This window comes from Lepidochelys kempii, chromosome 11 (genome assembly GCF_965140285.1).
Source record: "Lepidochelys kempii isolate rLepKem1 chromosome 11, rLepKem1.hap1, whole genome shotgun sequence".
NCBI lineage: Eukaryota > Metazoa > Chordata > Testudines > Cheloniidae > Lepidochelys > Lepidochelys kempii.
The window spans coordinates 60001822-60024166 of NC_136390.1; the positions used below are offsets into that span (position 1 = coordinate 60001822).

The window sequence follows — 22345 nt, forward strand, 5'->3', positions numbered from 1 at the left end:
GAGACAACTTCAGTCTCCAGGGCTGTCAATCTAGCATGTTTTAGAAGAGCATTAAAATCACTCTATAAAAATATATAGAAAGTGTTATATATCTCCTGATCCAGATTTCTCATTTTCATTGCAGGAGACTGTGGATTACCCCTTGAAACAGGAACCAGCCTTCATATAAATCCACATGAAACCTCCCCTTTGAGTCAAAAGATGAATGACAAGGTGCGATCCATGACAATGTTTTGTAAGTTCAATACAGAGGCAAGATGGAAGTAGTGCACATAAAATATTTATGGAGAGGCCCAGTATAAGCTTGCTTTGCATCAAGTGAGGAAAGAATTAGATGTGTTTCTTTCTAGCATCCCTTGGTGATTTTCTCCACAATTTATACAGCTATTCAGGTTAAGTATACCTATAATTTGTCTGGGGGGTTCACTTTCTTCTGAAAAATCCCACACTGGCCATCGCTGGAGGCAGGACTAGAGGGGGCAGTGATCTAATCTCGTAGAGCAAACCTTTCTTAGCTAACCTGTGGAACAGTATTTAGGAAGAGTTAATATTAGAAAGAAAGAAAGTTGATTTGAAAAATTATCAACGTCATTTGAAAATAGAGGAATAAAAATTGATGACGTTGTTTAAGTGGAAACGTCAAGACTGAGGGTCTCTCTGGCTTAGGCAAGTCTGAAAAGAGACCGGTCCTTTAATTTACTGTGTGGATGACAGAGGCCCCAAAGATAGCTCCAGTGTGCTCCAGTTAGAGATTATCTCCCAGCCTCATTTTGCATTTACTTCCCTCTCCCTCACATACTTTCAACAGAAAAGATTTTTTTAACATATCAAGCTTTGAAAATCAACTGGGCTGCATCTGTTTTACTGTAGACTTTCTAATACATCAATCCTCTGGACTACAATGTAAAGTTGGGACACTACTAGTAGACATTTAAAAAAAGGAAGCTTTTTCACTCTCAGCTTTTAAATCACACCCTTCCCTGTTGTACCTCACTTGTCCTCTTTGACTGCTTAGTAAACTAAAGAATGATGTTAACAGAGGAAAGTGCATTTCGATTAGCTACCTTTTATTTTAAGTCCCAGGAAACGCACAATGGGGTGAGAGTTGCAGAATTTGGATCCAGATTTTAAACACCTAAAGTTAGGTGTATTACAATCTAGGGTTTTGGTTCAGCCCCATCTCTAGCGTAAAGAGAAGCAAACCATAAATCCTTAAGGCTAGAAAGACAGCAAGACACTGATTTTAGGAACACTGGTCTTTTGGCAAAGTAGAGAACTCAGGTGTTTGAGGGCTGATGGCAAGTACTGTATCCAATTCAGCAAATCTCATTTTAGCTGGATGACCAGCAGGAGGGGAAAAAAGCAGTTACTTGATTGGCCTCACAGCTGCTAAATTAAGTTCTAGAGCAGGGGGTGGGCAAACTTTTTGGCCTGAGGGCCACATCAGGGAATAGAAATTGTATGGTGGGCCATGAATGCTCACAAAATTGGGGTTGGGATGCAGGAGGGGATGAGGGCTCTGGTTGCGGGTGCGGGCTCTGGAGTGGGGCTGGAGATGAGGAATTTGCTCTGGACTAGGGGTTTGGAGAGCGGGAGGGGGATCAGGGCTGGGGCAGGGGTGTGGGCTCTGGGGTGGGGCTGGGACTGAGGAGTTTGGGGTGCAGGAGGGTGCCCCAGGTTGGGATCAAGGGGTTTGGAGAGCAGGAGCGTGATCAGTGTTGAGGCAGGGGGTTGGGGTGTTGGGAGAGGCTCACGGGTGCAGGCTCCGAGTGGCACTTACCTCAAGCAGCTCCTGGAAACAGTGGCATGCCCCTTCTCCAGCTCCTATGTGGAGGCGCAGCCAGGCAGCTCTGCACGGTGCCCCATCCACAGGCACCATCCCTGCAGCTTCCATTGTAGTGCTGGAAGGGGCCATTGGAGTGCGTAAGAGCCAGAGTGGGGCCATGCCGCGTGGTGTGGCCCCCCACCCGGCGCCCCTTCCTTGAATTGAAGAGGGCTGAATGGGACTCTGTTCTGAGACTCCGTCAATCAGCCGGAATAGTCACTAGAGTGTAACACAAGCTACACCCTTGACCCCAGGGAATGAATGCATGGACTGCACAACACATCCAGTGCCATGAAGACCAAGATATGAGAGGTCTGGCATTCTGAAATGCATTTTACTAGTCACAGAGCCCTGTCAGTCCTGATATAAAGGTCTATTTGTTTCAGGGATTCAGCACTGCTTAAATAAGCCGATACAACAGGGCAGCCCCAGGGACCTTTGCCCTGGAGAAAAATGGGGGCAAACAGGAGAAATTCAGGAGCAGTGTTTTAATCTCATGATTTTATCCCAGCTCTCATATTAAAGGCCCAGCTTCTGGAATCACCTGGTTACAACATGAGAATTTCAGCTTTGATTTTTTTTAAAAAAGAAGTTGATTTCTAGCCCTCATGGTTGCAGAGAAAAGCTTGAAAGCATGACATGCCTGTGACCCAAAAGCTCAGAAAGCAGAAGGCAAATAGAAAGAACCCAACATTTAAAAAACGTTATTTTTAAGCCTTTTTTAAAGGCCTGACATGATTTTTGAACACTTGGTGTTGGCAATACTGAGTTCCGTTACTCAGCACAGCCACACCTCAGGACAGGTCCACACTTAAACGGTGCAGTGGTGTAGCTGCGCTGCAGTGAAGACGCTACCTACACCGAGGGGAGGGCTTCTCCCATCAGCACAGGTACTCTACCTCTGCAAGACAGTGACATCAGTGGGAGGTTGCTGGAGATTGAGGGGAGTATGGAGTCCTCAAAGTCTGTACCCTGGCCCACCCACCATAATAAAACATGGAACATATCAACAGGAGATGAATGGAGCAATTCACATCACTTGGAGCTATTGTTTCAGGCTCTTTGCAGACACAGGCATTAGATGCTGCCTCAGTTTACAGTCTGCTCAGATTTGTGGTTTTCTCCACGAACATAGGAATCTTTTTTTTTTTTAAATTAAAATTTAAGACGAAATTCTAGAGCACAATTCTGTGGCAGGAGTGGAGCGGGTATGTGAATTCTGCTGCAAGCGCTGTGACAATGGATTTGCACAGTCTGCTGGGCCCAACTCTTGGGCCTTTCTCCACTCAATCCTTACTCAGACAATTATCTCACCACCTTCAGTGAAAGTTTTGCCTGAGTGAGGACTGACTAAAAACCAAGTAACGTCTTCTAGATTTTACCATGTGATAGAAGGAAAAGGCCTGGTGTCATGTTTTAAATTATTTGTACTTGTGGTAGGATTGTGGCTATTCAGGCACTGTAATGAGGGGCTCGGGAAAAAGACATTAACAGACTGAACCCTTTTTATTAAAAGTATTATTTACAACATACAAATTGATCTTATTGTACCAGAACTGATACTATGATTACAGCATCAGAAAGTTGCCTTTGTTACAAACTAATTGGAACAGCTGACCAGGTCAAATCAAGGTTCAGAGGCTATATTGGGCATTTAGAACTCTCTAAGACCAAATTACATACACCTTGATGGGGCCTTGTTTTCAGATGGCAGGTGCTCAGCACTTTCTGTCAATCAGGAACCGTAACAGCATCTCAAGTTGGGCATCCTAGGTCACTTTTGAAGTTCTTGGCTGTAGATTAAAGTAATCAACCCCAGAGATTAAACAATTGTTACTTGGTCAGTCTCATGGTATCTAATTCATCTTTATTCATGTTATAAAAGCCAGGAAAAAGTTCCTGAAATTCTCAAGTAGGCAACACATTTCATAGCTGAGAAGAGCTTTTTTCGGAGGATACTGGCTTTATACATGTTATCAATTGCTATGCCCTTACTAGCTCTTAAAAGCAGAGCAAGTGTTAAAAAGTGTTTTATGACTGGACAGAGAAAAGACAAGAGATAGACTATAAAAGGTATGGGAAATAAATGCATAGTCAATGCAATCTTACAGCTCTATTGCATGATCCCAGTAACACAATGGAAAGTTGCCAACTGGCAGATAAATTGACCTGTGCGCTCATGAAAATGAGGTACTGATACCACCAGCTAGAACTTGTATTAAACCAAGCTTCCCACACATCTGTGCCAATTCAGGCTCAATCCTGACCTGCAACAACCTAGTTATTCCAATCCTGGGCCTGTTTAGAGCAAAGGCTGCCAGTCAATGTGAACGAACTGTGCCTCGAAATTGTGTGATGGTTTTGTGATTAAGCGTTTTTAAACACTGATAAATAGTGATGATTGTTATGTGAAAGCATCAGACAGCTGGCAGCAAAATTACCTTTCTGCAAGTTACTACCTATCCGCTATAATCTGACCATAAGACTTAACAATCCTAGTGAGCGCCACTGTATTTATAGTTAATTATTTATACAGCACCATAAACGTACCCAGCATTTTATAACACACAAAATAGAGACATTACCTCTCTGCAAGTTGGAAGAGCTTACACTAGTTCAGGGCAACGGCTCAGGAATGAGCGAATGCAGATACAACAATGAGGAGGAAAACACTGCAGGTTCACTAGGTCTGAAGAAAAAGAGCACACAGTGACTTAGAAGTGGGAGGCTGGTCCAAGCATAGGGTGAAGCATAACAGAAGGCATGAAGCTTCTTCTGTGGCCTCATTGACACTAGACAAGCATACTAACCACATGCTCCAGCACTCTGTAAAATGCTTCTGGAAGTATTCCACAAGGCCTTTCAAAATTTTCCAGAATCTACTGCTTCTAGGGGCTGTGCCAGGATCAGTGGGATAAGTATCCAGTTGACATTGCACTAGTGGTGTAGTGCAGAACTAGTGTGATGAGCAACAAAACAGCAGCAGGCTGTTTTAGTTAACTACGGTCTAGTTTGGACACACCACACTATGGGCACACAGTGCTGCAATCTGACCAGTTCAATTCTCCAGCACAGACAAGCTGTGTATGTCCTCAGGGGTTAACCCCTGTAACAATAATTTGCTTTTTGTAACACATTTCATTCAAAGGTCTCAGGAACACTTTATAGACATTGCTTAAGACAACACCCTGGTAGAAAATAGAATGTACAGGAATCACTTCGCCCACCACTGAAATACGCCCACCTCTGCTCTGTAACACAGCAGCTGTTTAACAGTGTGCAACAACACTGCACAGCTATTTAGAGCAGGGAGATGTGTTAACCATAAATCAGTTTGTGCTAGTTTCAGGCTGCACTCAGGAGTTACCATTTAATATTTTCTGTTTATGAAAGCTATTTCTGAAAATATTTGTGCTATTAAATAGCATTCATTGTAAGTCAATCCTCTGCAGTTCTTGTTTATCTTCACAGAAATGCTCAGAGTCCTTGGGAGCAGCTGTCTTGAAGAACGGAGAGCCTCAGAGTTTTATAAATAAAAAGCTGGTATGTTAAAACAGGAAAAAAATTACATAAGTACTGTATAATATGTCATTACAGCCCTTTATGCCACACGTAGGACTCAAATTTTAAAAAAGATTTTAGTTACATTTCAAAGAATATCTTCTCATTTATTTAACTTCACAGTAACAAAACTAGGAATAGAATCCAGCAAAGGAGTCAAAGTTAAAAAAAAAAAGACATTTCAAAATAGCTAAACCAGGTATTTTCAGTGCGCATTTAAAAACTGATTTGTAAAAGATGGCTTTGGTTTGGGGCAGTTTTACTGATTAAAATCTAAAACCAGAAATACTAATTTTAAATCACCTCTAAATTTTATAATCCACAGACATTCAGTCAGATGCTTAGCTGGGATGAAGCAGTGTATCTCCATTGACTTTAACAGAGCTACAACACCTTACACCAGCTGAGGATTTGGACCACAACCTGCCCTTTAATTACAAAGCTGTCGCCCTTCATTTCCTTTGCTTCTTTTAAAATAAAGTTCAAAATGCCCAGACACTAAGCATTTTGTTTGACCCAAAACAATGTTTTTCAATTGTACAGTCAAGTGCTTTGCATCTCAAAGTGCTTTGCAAAAGGTATCCTAGTTTTTAAGGCCAACAGGGACCACAAGATTATCTAGTCCAAGCACCTGATCAGTATTCCCATTTTACAGGTGGGGAAACAGAGTCACAGAGAGGCGAGTATGATCTCTCAAGTTCCTGCACCACTTCAGAGTCCCAGTCCAGTCCAGTCCTATCCTGTCCATTGGATGTTTTGGTTGAAGTGATCAGTGTTTACATTTAAATTGGTTAATAAATAGGCTGTTAACACACCATTGAGAGGAAAGGGGCAGTTTACAAGTTTTGGTTTCAGGCTGTCTTCAAGATTAACAGAGACGTAACTGCATCTTGTTACACTTCATACCTGGTTCACATTGCTAAGATTTTCTTCACAACCACAAAGTCTAGAAACATTATTTTTAATTATTACATCTGATTCTGGAGCAAAATTGTGTGGCAAAGAGGTAAATTCTGTAACCAGGTTGCTGAAGGGGCCCTGTACTTAAGTTATTGTACTCTTCTACAAGATGTTACACCAGCTGTCCTTGGAGTTTTACCATAATAAATAATGTTTCCTTTTCATTGTTTATTAAGCATCGACAACATGCTCTGGACCCATCTTCCTGACTTGGTCCATCAAGGCTCCGCTCTTTCCTCCTATACAACCCTCTTCCGTGAACCGTTCATAGAATCATAGAATATCAGGTTTGGAAGGGACCTCAGGAGGTCATCTAGTCCAACCCCCTGCTCAAACCAGGATCAATCCCCAATTAAATCATCCCAGCCAGGGCTTTGTCAAGCCTGACCTTAAAAACTTCTAAGGAAGGAGATTCTACCACCTCCCTAGGTAACGCATTCCAGTGTTTCACCACCCTCCTAGTGAAAAAGTTTTTCCTAATATTCAACATAAACTCCCCCACTGCACCTTGAGACCATTACTCCTTGTTCTGTCATCTGCTACCACTGAGAACAGTCTAGATCCATCCTCTTTGGAACCCCCTTTCAGGTAGTTGAAAGCAGCTATCAAATCCCCCCTCATTCTTCTCTTCCGCAGACTAAACAATCCCAGTTCCCTCAGCCTCTCCTCATAAGTCATGTGTTCCAGTCCCCTAATCATTTTTGTTGCCCTCCTCTGGACGTTTTCCAATTTTTCCACATCCTTCTTGTAGTGTGGGGCCCAAAACTGGACACAGTACTCCAGAAGAGGCCTCACCAATGTCGAATAGAGGGGAATGATCACGTCCCTCGATCTGCTTGCAGTGCCCCTATATATACATCCCAAAATGCCATTGGCCTTCTTGGCAACAAGGGCACACTGTTGACTCATATCCAGCTTCTCGTCCTCTGTAACCCCTAGGTTCTTTTCTGCAGAACTGCTGCCTAGCAATTCAGTCCCTCGTCTGTAGCGGTGCATGGGATTCTTCCGTCCTAAGTGCAGGACTCTGCACTTGTCCTTGCTGAACCTCATCAGATTTCTTTTGACCCAATCCTCCAATTTGTCTAGGTCCCTCTGTATCCTATCCCTGCCCTCCAGCGTATCTACCTCTCCTCCCAGTTTAGTGTCATCTGCAAACTTGCTGAGGGTGCAATCCACACCCTGCCCTTCCCTGAAATACGCAGTACTGCACAGCCGCACAGATTACAGAAAGCTCTCAGAACCTCCATGACACACACATTACCAGCCAAAACAACCCAATGATTTTACTGCTGTGTCCCTCAGCCTCCTTTCCCCACAATCCCTTAGCATTTATAATAGCTGCTTGCCATGTAACTTTGTCAGCAGCCCTTCACTTGGGGCTCTACATGGTGCAGAGACCTGCCCATGCTGATCTGGTTTCACCATTGTGGCCTTTACCTATAACTTCTTTGTGGCAGAATTTACCTGTCTGTGAGACACAACACATATTTGTGATGCTGTGTAAATAAACAGATGTCACTAATCTCATATACTATATGATAGCTTTTCCTTTCTTTAGTATTTGTCCTTATTTCAGCGGTTGATATCATGAGGCCTGAAATGAATAGATATGTGAGCTATTTAAGTAGCACTAACTATAATTGTCATGCCTCTGATGGGATTTATCTTCACAGGAAGTCACCCTGCCCTTGGAAGCAGCTGCCCTGAAGAAAGGAGATTCTGGGGCTTGTACAGCTAAAGGGCTGGTATGTTCAGAATAGAAATTCACCAAATGAATTTAAATGGATGCAAGGAAATGCTTGGATGGAACACACAACCCAAGCGAATGGGCTGTACATTCAGAAAAATGCACGTAGAGCTGAGGAAAGTTGTCCTCAGCCTAAAGAAGCTCACAAGTGGCCTCCTAGCCTGAACTATCAGCAGTGGAGAGGAACGGTGATGTAGCCTGCTGTACCCTAGTGGGGTAATCATCCTGTGGATTTTAGCTGTGTAGGAACTCCCTGGCTACACTGCAAGTCACCAAAGCTACACAATCCACCCTCCTCAGCTGCAGAACAATTCAGCTCCCTGTCATTTAGGGGGAAGGAGCGGGGTTGCAGAATCCTCCTGCACAGAACCCTACTTTGTGCCCCTTACCCGAACATAGTCCAAATGCTGCATTTAAGCCTGGGAGGATCCACAAATGGAGCCAAAAGACTTGGCCCACTATAGATAAAGTTCAAAATTTGCCATGAAAATGAAACATTTAGAAGTTGGAGGAAGCCATTACCACACAACTGCTGTTCAGTAGCCTGTGTCAAGTTAGATTTGTTTTCTTAGGCTCTCTCTAGAGTTTTTAACTGTGATTTGGAACCAGTTAGCAGCATGGTCACTTTAACCAGTTACAAGTAATATGGTTCAGTTTGAGTCCATCCTGCACAGAAGCTCTTCCACCATCACAGCCATATGTGTATCAGTATTCTGGGCAGCAGGGGACAGAGTGTCTAAAGCACATGGCATTAGCAGCACATGGGGCAATGCATTCTGGGATGCCCTATTGCTCACAGAGCTGGGAGAAAGGAGGATTGGCCAAACCAGGTGGACAAACATGGTTAGCATGTCTTGTACACTGTGGAAACAGCGTGCTGAACTGGTCACAGGCAGACACCAGGTTATAAGCTGAGGCCACTGCAGACATAAAAGCACTAAACAGCATCAACAGGAACACAAAGTTAAATACACATACAAAATCCACTCCCCCACAAGAATACACAATAGTCAGGATATTATTGGTTCCACAGAACCTTTGCCCGTAGGTCTCCAATAAACTATATCTCAAGCTCTCGGAACAACTCCTTCTCTAGTACTGCTTGTCCAGCACTGACTGAGAGGTAGGAGTGCCTGCGTTGGCATAGCAACACAGACTCCTCCCCTTCCCAGTTTGCCCTGTTGAAAGGATATTAGCAGACAGGCCTCCTCTCCCACTACTTTTTCATGGACCAAGGCTGCTCTACATCATGCCCTGAGTCAACTTCCCAAGCCCTACTTTCCCTCCCTCCCCCTGATAAAAAAGCCAGGTAACAGTGGGGAAAACGGGAGCCCCAACAATCAGGGAGATTTATCCCAGCTTCTTAAATAGCATGGACTATCTCTCCACTGAGGCACCTTCCTTTTCTCCGTGATTGCTTGCTCTGTCACATCACTGTTTAAATGTGCTTAAAGTTAATGGGTATAAAACCCCAAAATATAAAGAATTCTAGTGGCAACTTAGGATGAAGAAGGCATGTGTGTGAATTCATAAGCAAGTCAGAGGGGAGGTGAAAAGAGGTGACCCCTTTTTCCCCACTAAAGAAGTTTAAAAATAATTAAACCAAGGCAAGGCTCACAAGAGGCACGTGGTACCACTCACACTTCTCTTTTGTGCACATCTTTATTACACACATTTCAAAAGCACTTGGGTGTGTGACTTTTTACTAGCTTTAACCAAAACCCATGAATTTTGCCATGACAAATCTCTGATTTTCTCTCAAATTTACCATGACACAATTAGAGCTCTATCTTGCACAATAGTGACAACAGGGGCATGAGGACTCAGGAATTCTACCTGAGGCTAGATCTGTTCAATGACCAGTGAGGGGGAAGAAGGAAGCAAGCTAATTAACCCTATGTAACATCAATTGCTCTTGAATAAGGGACTTCTTAATCATCATTAATATGGGAGCGGTGCTACTGTTGCTCCCAGGCATTTCTGTCTTCACTTTCCAATGTCTCTCACTGCCTTGTCTGTCACTACCTTGTTTGTTCATTTGCTTTTCATAGAAGTTATTACTTGAGGGAGGACATGTAGTGCAATATGAAAATTAATTCAACTTCAGTGGAGAGACCTGGTTTAGTGACTTGAGCACAGAATTGGGAGCCAGGAGCTCCTGGCTCTCAGTCTGACACAGTCTCCCCCCATGATTTTCTGAAAGCAAAATCTTCCTCCCTCCTTCACTAATCCCAAGTAGCCAGGTTCAGCACAGGGAAGGTTCCAGGGGACAGAAGGAATTCTTCTCTCAGACTTCTCTATGAATACTATTGCAGCAACCTATTCTGCAGCTGTGGTAGCTCTGTGCAGGTAGCAATGGGGCTGCTCTTCACTAGACAGTGAGTTAGAACATGACCCTAAGCAGTAGTTAACCAACAGATTGTTGACCAGAACTTTGCAGTCACCATAGACAAGGACAAGTCAAGTTCCTTGTATCAGATGGTCTTGCGTAAACCTGATTGGGGCCAGGGTTTTTATGACCAGCTGCCACAATGTTGCATTTTACTTACTCCCATCTACACTGACTGTTCTTATTAAAAAGATGCTTCTCTTTTTTAAAAAAAACAGGAAATTAGAACACAACAAGGATATAGTCACTGCATAGAAAATGAACATAAAGGTAAAGTTAGCTGGTGCTTACTCATTCATTTTAATTTTTACTGCATCATTTGATCTGTGAGCAAACACTATTGCTAATTCTTCCTCCATTTTGGCAGTAGGAAATGGGGACTCTGTTTCTGAATTCAAAGAGGAGATCCAACATGGCCAATATAGTCTCTCTGGGCACCTCAGGTTGACACAGGTTCAACAGACTAAGTTGTGCTCTGGCTCACTGATGCATTCCAACGGTGTAACACAGACACCTGGAGCAAAGCAGCAGGAGGACAGAAACTTTGTGAAAGGTGAGAGATCCATGATAATCTCTATTTTTCATACAAGGCTGGTACCTGTTTACAGAAATGTGAGAGAAGGATTTTTCTATCATTTGAAAATGCATTGGATTGGAAACCGATAATTTTGATGACGTGATTGTTTGAGAATCATTGCTGTGCTATTTTCTTCCTAGGTAATAGTCCATATTCTAAAGCTTCTCCAGTAGTCAGGTCTCTGGGGAAACACCAAGTTTAGATGACAGGAACTCTTGAAAATTTTACACAGAATTCCTAAGTCCCACCTAGACTCTCAATGAGATTTAGGATCCTAAGTGCCATAGGGACTTTTGAAAATGGGATATAGGAGCTTTTGAAAATTTTACTCCTCTGTATTTTTTTTTTCATTTTAACATGCGTGGGAACTTCGTTATCTTTTTAGCCAACGGTGAGTTGGTACCTTATTAATCAGTAACCATCCTTTAGACTAATAGACATCTGGGAGTCTTCAGGTTTGGGTGCACAATAAATAAAAATTATATATTTGTTTATTATTGCTCTGGAATCAAGGCCTAATGTTCTAACTCAGCCCTTATTCAGATGACACTCCCAGTTAAATCAGGATTTAGACTAATATTATTAAGCACAATTTCCCTTATGTATACAAACTTTCCATGGTAGGAGATGGGGATTCTGAATCAAGCTGAGTCATTGATTTCATTTCAGAGGAGGGGTTGTGTGGACTTTTATTTTGGTTTCAATCTGGATGGGTTTACACCACTTAGCCCAAAGGAGTTTCCAAGGTATAACAGCAGAATTTGGCCCCTGGCATTCGAGGTTCAAACAAGCCAAAAACTTAAAGCAAAATACACTCAAAAGGGAGGAACTACCATATGTGAATCTGAGCCAACTTAAAACAGAGCCAAGGTCCAACTCAGAAGTTTGAGAGTCTTGATGATCCTTTCAGTGAAATTTACCAAATTTTGAATTTCAAAATGAAATGCCAGAACAAGAGAGTTGAATATGGTTCTGGGATTTCACTGCAAACATTTCACACAGCTCTAATCCCAAAGGTACTCTTGAACCCAGATCTCATATATGGTAGCCAGGGGGCCAGTTCATCCCTGGTGTGACTCCGCTGAACTCGGTGAAATTACACTTGGATTAAATTTAAACCATTGTGTTAAAAGCAGAGGACCTGGTTTTGCAACTCTTATTATACTGAGCAGCATTTATGTGAATAGCCCCATTGCTACTACTTGATACAATTCAGCGTAAAGGTTGCAGAATTGAGCCCCAAGCTAACAAAGTAGACTTTGATGTCAAATACCAATTGGTTTTGTATGCCAGAAGTTGTTCAGATTCTGACTCAAAAGAATGCGTTTTCCCCTTGTCTAGTTTATAGCCTGCACATGAAAGAAAAAATGAATCGTTTGGTCCACATTGCTTTGTTTAACTTCGAGTACAGTTTTATTTTATTTTCCGAAACCACAGGTCAGTCAATGACAAAGATGTTTTCCTTCCAGACAGTTCACTCACTTCTGGGGGCTTTTGTGGAGAGTTTGACAGCTTTATCTTCTTTCTGAGTTACTTACACCTATGACTTCATTATTTGGAAATTGACTTGGGGTTTTGTCTGACATGAAGTGTAGATGTGAATGATTGGGACTAAATATGTCACCTGTATTTGTTTATCTTGTAATGACCAATTTAACCATGCATAACTTCCTGTTAAGGCGTGTAGGTGAGACGGAAATGCTGACCAGAGTTTCAGGAAATTCTTTCCTTTCTGCTAACAGACCATTTAATATCTGATAGACCATATGAAATGTTCTCCTAAGGGCTTAGAATATTTGGGGTGTTCTTTTTATAGTGCAGGAGGTCATTAATGAGCAAGTGAAAGACATTTGGAAATAGCCTGACAGGTCCTGTTAAGTCAGTGACAAACTGTCACTCTGCTCCTGTGCTTTTTCTTCTTGAGCCTAGTAACACTCATGTATGTCTGAAGAGACTGACATTACAGGTCTATTTTAATACTTGAATCATTTCCCTGGTTCTTAGATCTTGGATCAAAAGCGAGTGTAGTTTATCCCCTTTACATATGACCCTTTCAAAACAGTACCTTCTAATTCTCTCTCATCTTTCCCCACTAGAGTCCTTGAATTTCATAGGCCCAACTCAAAAATTCAGACCTGGAGTAGGTAGGCACAGCTTCCCTTTAGTCACTGGATTACCACACACTTACACCAGGTCTGATTTTGGTTCCAGACACCATTTACTATCTCAGGTTTTATAGACAAGCCAGAGAAAGCTGCCACATTCTCCCCATTTCTGCACTGTTGTGGACTGGATTGAAAAGACAAACCATAGGTAGGAGCCTACCAAAATTCCTAGAAAGATTTTTTGGTGTTACACAGAAATTCCCATTTACTTTAAGGGGAGTTACTTAACTAAGGACTGGTCTACACTTAAAATACTGCACCGGTGCATCTGTGTTCCACTGTCATGCTTCAGTGAAGACGCTGCTACACTCATGGGAGAGCGTCTCCCGTTGACGTAGTTAATCCACCTCTATGAGAGGTGGTAGCTATGTCCATGGGAGAAGCAGTCTGTAACAATGCTGGTTCTGGTGGGACTCAACTGAGAGTGCCAATTCAGGACAAACTGCTTAACGCAGGGCAGTTACAGCCCAAGGCTGGGGTTTCTGTGCACACCAAGGCAAACCAAACCAGCCAAACAGAGAAGACTTTGGTTTTACCCCATTGGCTAGCCACAAGTCACACAAGCAGTTCCCTGAGAGGCTCCAGTTTCCCAGTATCACCACCAGTGCCACTCGTTATGGGGACAAATGGTTATAAAAACCAATACCCCAGAAAAAGAAAAAAGGCTCTCTCGATCCCAAAGGACCAAGCCCCAGACCCACGTCAATATTCAAATCAGATCTTACCCATAAATCATGCTGTTGCCAATCCTTTAGAATCTAAAATCTAAAGGTTTATTCATGAAAGGAAAAGATATAGATGAGAGCTAGAATTGGTTAAAAGGAATCAATGACATACAGTAATGGCAAAGTTCTTGGTTCAGACTTGCAGCAGTGATAGAATAAACTGCAGGTTCAAATCAAGTCTCTGGAGTACATCCACAGCTGGGATGGGTCTTTCAGTCCTTGGTTCAAGGCTTCAGTTTGTAGCAAAGTTCCTCCAGAGATATGAAGCAGGATTGAAGACAAGATGGAGGAGCTGCAGCAGCTTTTTATATTCTCTTTCCATGTGGTCTTTCTTTCTTTGTTCCGAAGACAAGCTGTCCATCACATGTCCTGGAAAAACCTCAGAGTTCTGTCCATAGGCATGTCCCTGCATACCTTGCTGAGTCACAAGGCGTGCCTGCCTTCTCTCAATGGGTCAGTTGTGTAGCAGATGGTCCTTAATGTGCCATCAAGCAGGCTGGGCAGAGCTGACACCAACTTGTCACCCAGAAGCATAGCATAAGTTTGAAATACAGACAGTATCGAGCCAATATTCATAATTTTAACTACAAAAATGGTACACACATATAGACAGCATAATCATAATCAGCAAACCATAACCTTGTCTTAGACACCTCATTTGACCCCCTTTATACAAGATTTGGTGCCACTACAGGACCTTGGTTGCAACAATGTTCTATATGGTCCCAGTTCAAGTCATCACACCCTCCCATCAACGTAGCACTGTCTACACCAGGAGTTAGGTCAGTATAACTACATTGCTCAGGGATGGGGATTTTTCACACCCCTGAGTAATGTGGTTATACCAGGGTAAGTTGTAGTGTAGCCCTGGCCTCAGATGCTGCCCAGTGCTTTACTCTTAATTGTTCACTGCCAGCAACCTGAGTCTCATAACTGTGCAGCCTTATAATATAAAGCCTATCTGTCATGTGACAACAGTAAAGCATCCCAAAGGAATGTAAATTGTCCTCTAACAAAGAAGGACATTTTTTTAGAAATAAGGAAAATGGTATTACACTTTAAGCTACTCTGTCTCTCACTATTTCAGTGGAGTGCTTCTGCCTAGAACCCTACGACTCCCGCCTGCTTGTCCTCTTGCTATATATACTCACAGATAGGACCAAAATTACCAGCATTCCACAATTTTCAGTACATGACCACAGAGTTTTTCCTTAAAAAGCATTTTCTGCTAGCAGGTCCTGATGTCCCCATTGTCAAAAATGGGCTCTGATTAGGCTGAAGTCTGATTCAAAGCACCACTGGTTAACAGTACAGAATCAGTAATAAGAACTGGTCCAAGCCCCTACAGACCCATTAATTTGAGCCCACTCTGTAATTATTCCATTGAAAGGAGTGCTGAGTCAGAACAGCATTATTCAAGTGGACATCAGCCAGAGCACGTAGTCCTGGAACAGCCGTAAGTTAGGGAAAGTAGGTGATGGCAGTGTTAGGAGAGGCCCTGTATAATAATCCACACCCCCTGAGCGACATAGTTACACTGACCTAAGTGCTGGTGTAGACAGCGCTCTGTCAGCGGAAGAAGATCTTGCGGAGGTGGAGTTATTAAGCCAACAGAGAGCTCTCTCTCGTCGGCTTAGAGTGTCTTCATCGGAAGTGATATCTCGCCAGGTTGGGAGGCAGGGTTTACAGGTTGCCATCTAGCAGCTCTTGAACATCCTTGCTGGTTGATGGAGGCTGGAGTGACCAAGCACTGGGGCACTTTCCATCACCAAAAGGCAGCCAGCAGCACAGCTTGCTCTCCTCTTTACACAGTTTGGAGGAGGAGGGAACAGCAAGCCTCTCATCAGCCATGAGAATGACTATTGCCACTGCAGTTTCTGCAGCCAGTCCGAACTGGCCCTGCCAACTGTTTCAATAAACATTAGGAAATGTTCTCTCCTTACCCTTATTAAGTTGTTACGGCTATGTGACAGGGCCCCAGCTTTTAAACAGTCCCTTGGAGTAACTGCTTCGATGTGGCAGTCCCCCAAGTTGTCTCACTCTTCCTTAAGGGTAGGTCACGCAGCCTCAGTGCCTCCAAGACTGAGCCTCCAGGCTCTAGCACTCTTGCTTCACATGGTGAGCTCTGTCCAGTGGGTCCAACTGAGACACACACCTGGTCCGAGACTTTTACACTCTTCAGGGACCAATGCGCCTCAGCAAGTATTCGCAGTGACACCAGGCAGCCTTTTCAAAAGAGTTGGATTTATTAGTCAACTAGAACACAGCATCGGGAGATCCTTAGGGCTTACACTACCGCTTAATTTGATCTAACTTACGTTGCTCAGCAGTGTGAAAAAGCCACCCCCTTGAGCAATGCAAGTAACAATGACTTAAGTTCTGTCCACACCGGCGCTATGTTGGCAGGAGATGCTCTCCCAGTGACAAAGCTTCTGCCTCTTGCAGAGATGGAGTAATTATGCCAACGGGAGAGCTCTCTGCCATCGGCATAAAGCATCTTCACCAGACGCGCTGCAGCTGCGCCAATGTAGTGGTTCTACGGTAGACTACCTGTTAGGTTAACATAGAGAAATAAAGGTGAAGACATAGTCCAGTCTGGCCAAGCCAACTCTCCCCACCCTGCCAAGCTGCCATTGAATCCACTTTTGGCTGTCTCCTGTTGTCTCTTTTTCAGTCCAAGGTGAGAGCTGCTGAATCCCTGCAAAAGCCAACTCTTATCCCAGTATCCTGATACTTAAGAACATAAGAGCGGCCATACTGGGTCAGACCAAAGGTTCATCCAGCCCAGTATCCTCTCCTTTGACAGTGGCCAATGGCAGGTGCCTGAGAGGGAATGAACAGACAGGTTATCATCAAGTGATCCATGCCCTGTCACCCAATCCCAGCTTCTAGCAAACAGAGGCTAGGGACACCATCCCTTCCCATCCTGACTAATAGCCATTGATGGACCTATCTAGGTCCCTTTTGAATGCCGTTACAGTATTGGCCTTCATAACACCCTCTGGCAAGGAGTTCCAGAGGTTGACAGTGCGTTGTGTGAAAAAATACTTTCTTGTGTTCATTTTAAACCTCCTACCTATTCATTTCATTTGGTGGCCCCTTGTTCTTGTAGTATGAGAAGGAGTAAATAACACTTCCTTATTTACTTTCTCTATACCACTCATGATTTTATAGACCTCTATCATACCCCCCCTTAAGCACCTCTTTTCCAAGCTGAAAAGTCCCAGACTTATTAATCTCTCCTCATATGGAAGCCGTTCCATACCCCTGATAATTTTTGTTGCCCTTTTCTGAACCTTTTCTAACTCCAATATATCTTTTTTGAGATGGGACCACTTCTGCATGCAGTATTTAAGGTGTGGGTGTACCATGGATTTATACAGAGGCAATATGGTATTTTCTGTCTTATTATCTATCCCTTTCTTGATGTTTCCCAATATTCTGTTCACTTTGACTGCTGCTGCACACTGAGTAGATGTTTTTGGAGAACTATCCACAATGACTCCAAGATCTCTTTCATGAGTGGTAACAGCTAATTTAGACCCCATCATTTTATATGTATAGTTGGGATTATGTTTTCCAATGTGCATTACTTTGCATTTATCAACATTAAATTTCATCTGCCATTTTGTTGCCTAGTCACCCAGTTTTGAGAGATCCTTTTGTAGCTCTTCGCAGTCTGCCTAGGACTTAACTATCTTGTTCCACTGTCTTGTTGCAGAGGCACACTGAGTTCACATGCTCCATCTGCTGGCGTTTCCCATTGTTAGGTGTTCATTGTTCAGTTCTTGGAGTTCCCATTTTCTTTTCTGGATCCTCCACTGATATGGTCAGTTTCAGTCAGTCCTTTAATAACCTGACCCATTCATTCACCCCAGACAGTTACGACACAACACTTCATAATGCTTGCTCTGCCCCAAGAGCAGATTTGACCCTTTTGTACCCTCTGGGTAGCAATGCAGAGTACAGAGGGAAACTGAGGTATACACAGGCACCATAAAAATATTACAGAAAATTCCCACTTCATCACAGACAGCTTTATATCGCCATTTCATCCAACACAGAGGGTGCTTCAAGTGTCTGTGTCTGGTAGAGATCAGGTCTTGCATGGGAACAAGTTTGTGAAAGCTCAGTCTGGATAAGAATGAGGTGACAATGGTTGGCTGGAGAAAGGAACTGGAGAATGTGGCAAACATTATATGGGCAAATCTGACTGAAGCTGTCTGTGCTTCTACTAGTTGTCATTCAAGTTCACTATGGGAGGGCAGGGGGGTTGTTAGATTGCCAAGTGCTTTTAGACGAGCACATAGTAGGAGTGAACTAAAATCTGGAAAATTCCTTCCTCACCACCCTTTCAGTGTCTCCCAGTCATGAAAACCAAGGAACTGTCAGGCACCATTACTTTTCTCTGGAACAGATCCAGGATTGTAGTATGGAACCTATCTCTAGGCACAGAGTAGAGGCATTATAGATACTCCTTGCTGGGAGGCACTTATGACTTGTCATCTGTTCACAGTTCATCAGTGGGAAGTGTGGCAAAGAAATCTGGGCCTCATTTTTCACTGGCCTCCAGCTTGTGGAGCCCTTTAATCATGTGCAAAGGGAATGTAAAGAGCTACGCTTCTAATATGGTAGTGCTTTACACACATTGGCACAGGTTTCAATGACTACACCAGCCAGTAGGGAATCAGGGCAGGGGGAAAAAGATATCAGAGGCTTGATAGGTTAATGATAATCAGGCAAAAGATTAATAACCTGACTCAGTCTCATTCACTTAAAGTGCCAGCTGGCTCTGCATGGGTACAAGGGAATGAGAGGCCACAAGGAGCAGTCCCACAAATACAAGGACCAGCCGCAATCAGGATGCAGAGTGCAGGGATTGCATGAGACTGGTGTCACTGGTGACTGTAGCCTCCCCAAAAGTGGTAGGATGTAACCAGAGCCAGGGCCTTATTTCTCCTTTGCATTGTCAAGCAGAGCCGAGCTGGTACCGTGGGGAGCACTAAAGGTATGTCTACACTGCAATTAAACACCTGTGGCTGGCCAGGGTCAGCTGACTCGGGCTCGCTGGACTCAGGCTGCGGGGCTGTAAAATTGCTGTGTAGATGTTCAGGCTTCAGCCCGAGCTCTGAGACTCCACAAGGGTCCCAAATGTCTACACAGTAATTTTTAGTCCTGCAGCCTAGCTCTGAAAGCCTGATTCAGCTGACCCAGGCCAGCCACAACCATGCTGGGGGTCTTTTATTCCAGTGTAGACATAACAATAGTGCCACCGTAACACTTCAGTAGAGCACCTGCTTTGCCCTGAGCCTTTGGAAGAATTTTGGCCGTCAGAGAAATTTCTCCCAGTGACCTGCACTGTGGTATGATTCTTTCTCAGCCCTACAATCAGGCTAGTAGCTAAAACCCATGAGCTGGCCCCAAGTAACTTACGTCAAATTTTCATACCTGAAAGCCTCAAATTGGGCCCCTAAATCTATATTTAGGCACATAAGTGTCCTGCTTTCACAGGTGCTCCGCAGCTGCAGCTCCCATTGACTGTGGGGCCACCTGTGCTGGAAAGTTACAGGACATCATCTTGTACTTAGTAGGTCACATTGCAAGCAAAGACATGGGGAAGCTCCATTCACTGTTCCATTCCTTCAGGCCCTAAGCCAGAAAAGGCTAGAAGCACTACAAAGGGTAGTGAGTTCAACACCTGGAGGGAACGGATGCTTGATGTGTTACTTTATAGCAATTCCTCCAACCAGATAGTATCCTGTGGGTGTCTTGCCCAGTCCTTCAAAGCCAGAAAGATAGTGACCGCATTATTGGGTCTGAAGTCTGAGTGGAATAAAAACAGAGGGAAATGGAGAAGATCCTTAGGACTCTATCAGGGATATGGAATACTCTTGGGGAAAAGTGAACAGGTTTAGGAGGAGGAGAAGTGAATTGACATTGATATATGTACAGAAGTCTTGTATCTGTAAAATACAGGAAAGAAAATCAGACTATAACCACTACAACTGAGTAATCTCACTTCTCTCCTGCTGTCTATAACATTAAAGAAAACAGGGCAGTGCATAAGCAGGGGAGTTTCATTCTCTTATCTGTGATTCTCCAGCATTTGTTAGCTAAACCTCTTAGCTCCCCCAGCTATCCATTACTCACACCAGGGAAGTTCTTAAAGCACACCTTTTCACACAGCATGAGTTTTATCTCTTAGTTGATTTCGCCTTCTGAACTCCACACACATGGAATTTCTTGTTAGTAAGCCCATAACGGCTATACAATCCCACTTCTGAAGGCTCCTGCTAGAGCTGTATCCAAAGAACTCATTTTTAAGGTTAGTTTCTTTTCTCCTCCAGACAACAAGCCACCAAAAATCCCTAGATCTTTTACTGCATAGTGGTGCTTCCTGCAGCGCAGATGCAAAGACAAGAAGCTGAATTTGCTGGAGGTTTTAAATCTCAAATCAATATGGTCATACAGGAGAGTCTAGGTGAAATCATTTTCAAAGGCCACTGAGAGGGGAGGGGAAGAGGGGAGAAGATGTGGATATATCTCAGGTCTTAGGTACTGTAGTATGTCACAAGCTTCCTATGATTAAATGAAGGTGTGTCATTGGGGGTTTCTGTTGGTTTTTTTTCCCAAATATCCCTATATTTTTGCCTGGTTCATTGTGACCCATTGTCTTACCTTGGGGGAAGTTCCCATCATAATACCATTTGTGCTAGTCCACCATAGTTAGCAACAGCAAAAGCACTAGCGTAGACTGGCTGCCAAGTTTTTACCAGAATGCTCTAAGCCACTGGTTCTCGGGGGCCACAAGCAGGTTTCAGGGAGTCCGCAAGGACTGGGCTTCAGCCCAGGGTGGCAGGGCTCGGGCTCGGTCTTCAGCCCCTGGCGGTGGGGCAGGGAGAGGGAGTGACACCTCCATCCTCTGACTCACCTCAGCAGGACACGCAACCTGCCTGCGTTCAGGGGAACCAAAAATGGCAGCGTCACTGCAGAAGAGAGACCTCCCCATCATCAGAAGGGGTTGCCTCATAGCCATTGATTCCACGAGCAGGCGGCAGCTAGCCATGGAGACACACCACTGCTCTGCCCTGCTACATCAGCATTTCATGGAGCAGGGCCAAATGGAAGACAGAAATCTGGGGGTCACATGACCCTGCCTGTGCAGCCCCCCACATGGGTCACCTCTAGTTGGGAGTCCACAGGTTTGTCTATTTTCGTTTAGGGGTCTCTGGGTAAAAAAAAAAAAAAAAAAGGGTTTCGAACCACTGCTCTAAGCAGGGCCAGATGACCAAGTATTAAGGATGCTGGTCTCTTCTCTACACTAGCGCTCTTGCTGTTACTGTCACTGAATTGCAATGGTGGGAGACTTCCCCAGAAAGGTTCTGTGTAGATGCAACTACAGCGTACTCCCCACTACCTTTAATATAGCCTTAGCATTGTCAGCACCCCTCAAATACCATCCCCAGGATTGCCCCACAGAACTGCATGTGATCTGCACACCACACGTGTGCTGCAGAGAGTGAAGTGTGCAGATCAGGCAGCACAGACCCAGCGGTGGAAGCTACCAAGACAACATTACCAGCAAGGTTAGTTTGGGAGGAGAATGCCAACTGGCCTTAAATATCAATTACAAGTTAATTAGGTTCTCGTTTTAAATAAAGCTATTACGGGCCATTTAAAAAAATTGTATTGTTTGGTAAGGGAGAGAAACAGAACGGGCAAAGTGGGGAGAAGCAGCAGCTAAGGCAAGAGCCATGTAGCACTCTAGCGGTTACAGCAGGGGAGTGGAGTATCAGGACTTCTTGGTTTTATTCATGTGGCTCTGTAACTAATTTGCAGTAATTTATATTAAATCACTTAACCCCTCTGTGTCTCAAACTATCAAATGGGGATGCCTGCCTACTGCACAGAGGTGATGTGAGAATTTCTTAAAGTTTGTAAAGTGTTTTGAGATCCTCTGAAGGATGGTCTTATAGAAATGCAAAGTACTGAACATTATTGAGAGACTTGGTCTTTTTAATGTTCTGGGACTTTTTTTGGGAAAAAACAGAAGTGCTCTGGATGAGTTAGTGCCAAGAGACATGTGACATCCTTCTCTTCTGAACTCCTCCCACCTCGTAAATCAAGTGGTTCAGGCTTTCCTTCTACTCCCAGTTGCCTCACTTGCATCTTCTAAAATCAGCACTTAGTTATTTATTTGATAAGCAGGATAGTGTTTGGCAGGGTGGATTTCTCTCACTCTGTTTTGCTCTCACTCTTTACCTGGATTTTTTGTTTGAAACTTTGATAGTGAAAGATGTGAGTGTTGTCAGTAAAGATGTGCTTTTCATGCTGGCATCACGTCTCCTCAGGGCTGTCCCTAGGTTTTGCTGGGTATTACACAAGTATCACATACA

At 43.7% G+C, this 22345-nt stretch overlaps 1 protein-coding gene across 1 annotated transcript in view; it reads left to right on the forward strand.

Annotated features, from left to right (window-relative positions):
• Positions 1-22345, forward strand: part of KIAA2012 (KIAA2012 ortholog) — a 104577-nt gene that overhangs the window by 61133 nt on the left and 21099 nt on the right. Inside the window, exons 12-16 of the mRNA XM_073306440.2 lie at positions 125-213; positions 5297-5368; positions 8020-8091; positions 10701-10752; positions 10850-11035. Of these exons, the coding sequence (XP_073162541.1) occupies positions 125-213; positions 5297-5368; positions 8020-8091; positions 10701-10752; positions 10850-11035 (471 nt within the window). The remainder of the gene's footprint in view (positions 1-124; positions 214-5296; positions 5369-8019; positions 8092-10700; positions 10753-10849; positions 11036-22345) is intronic.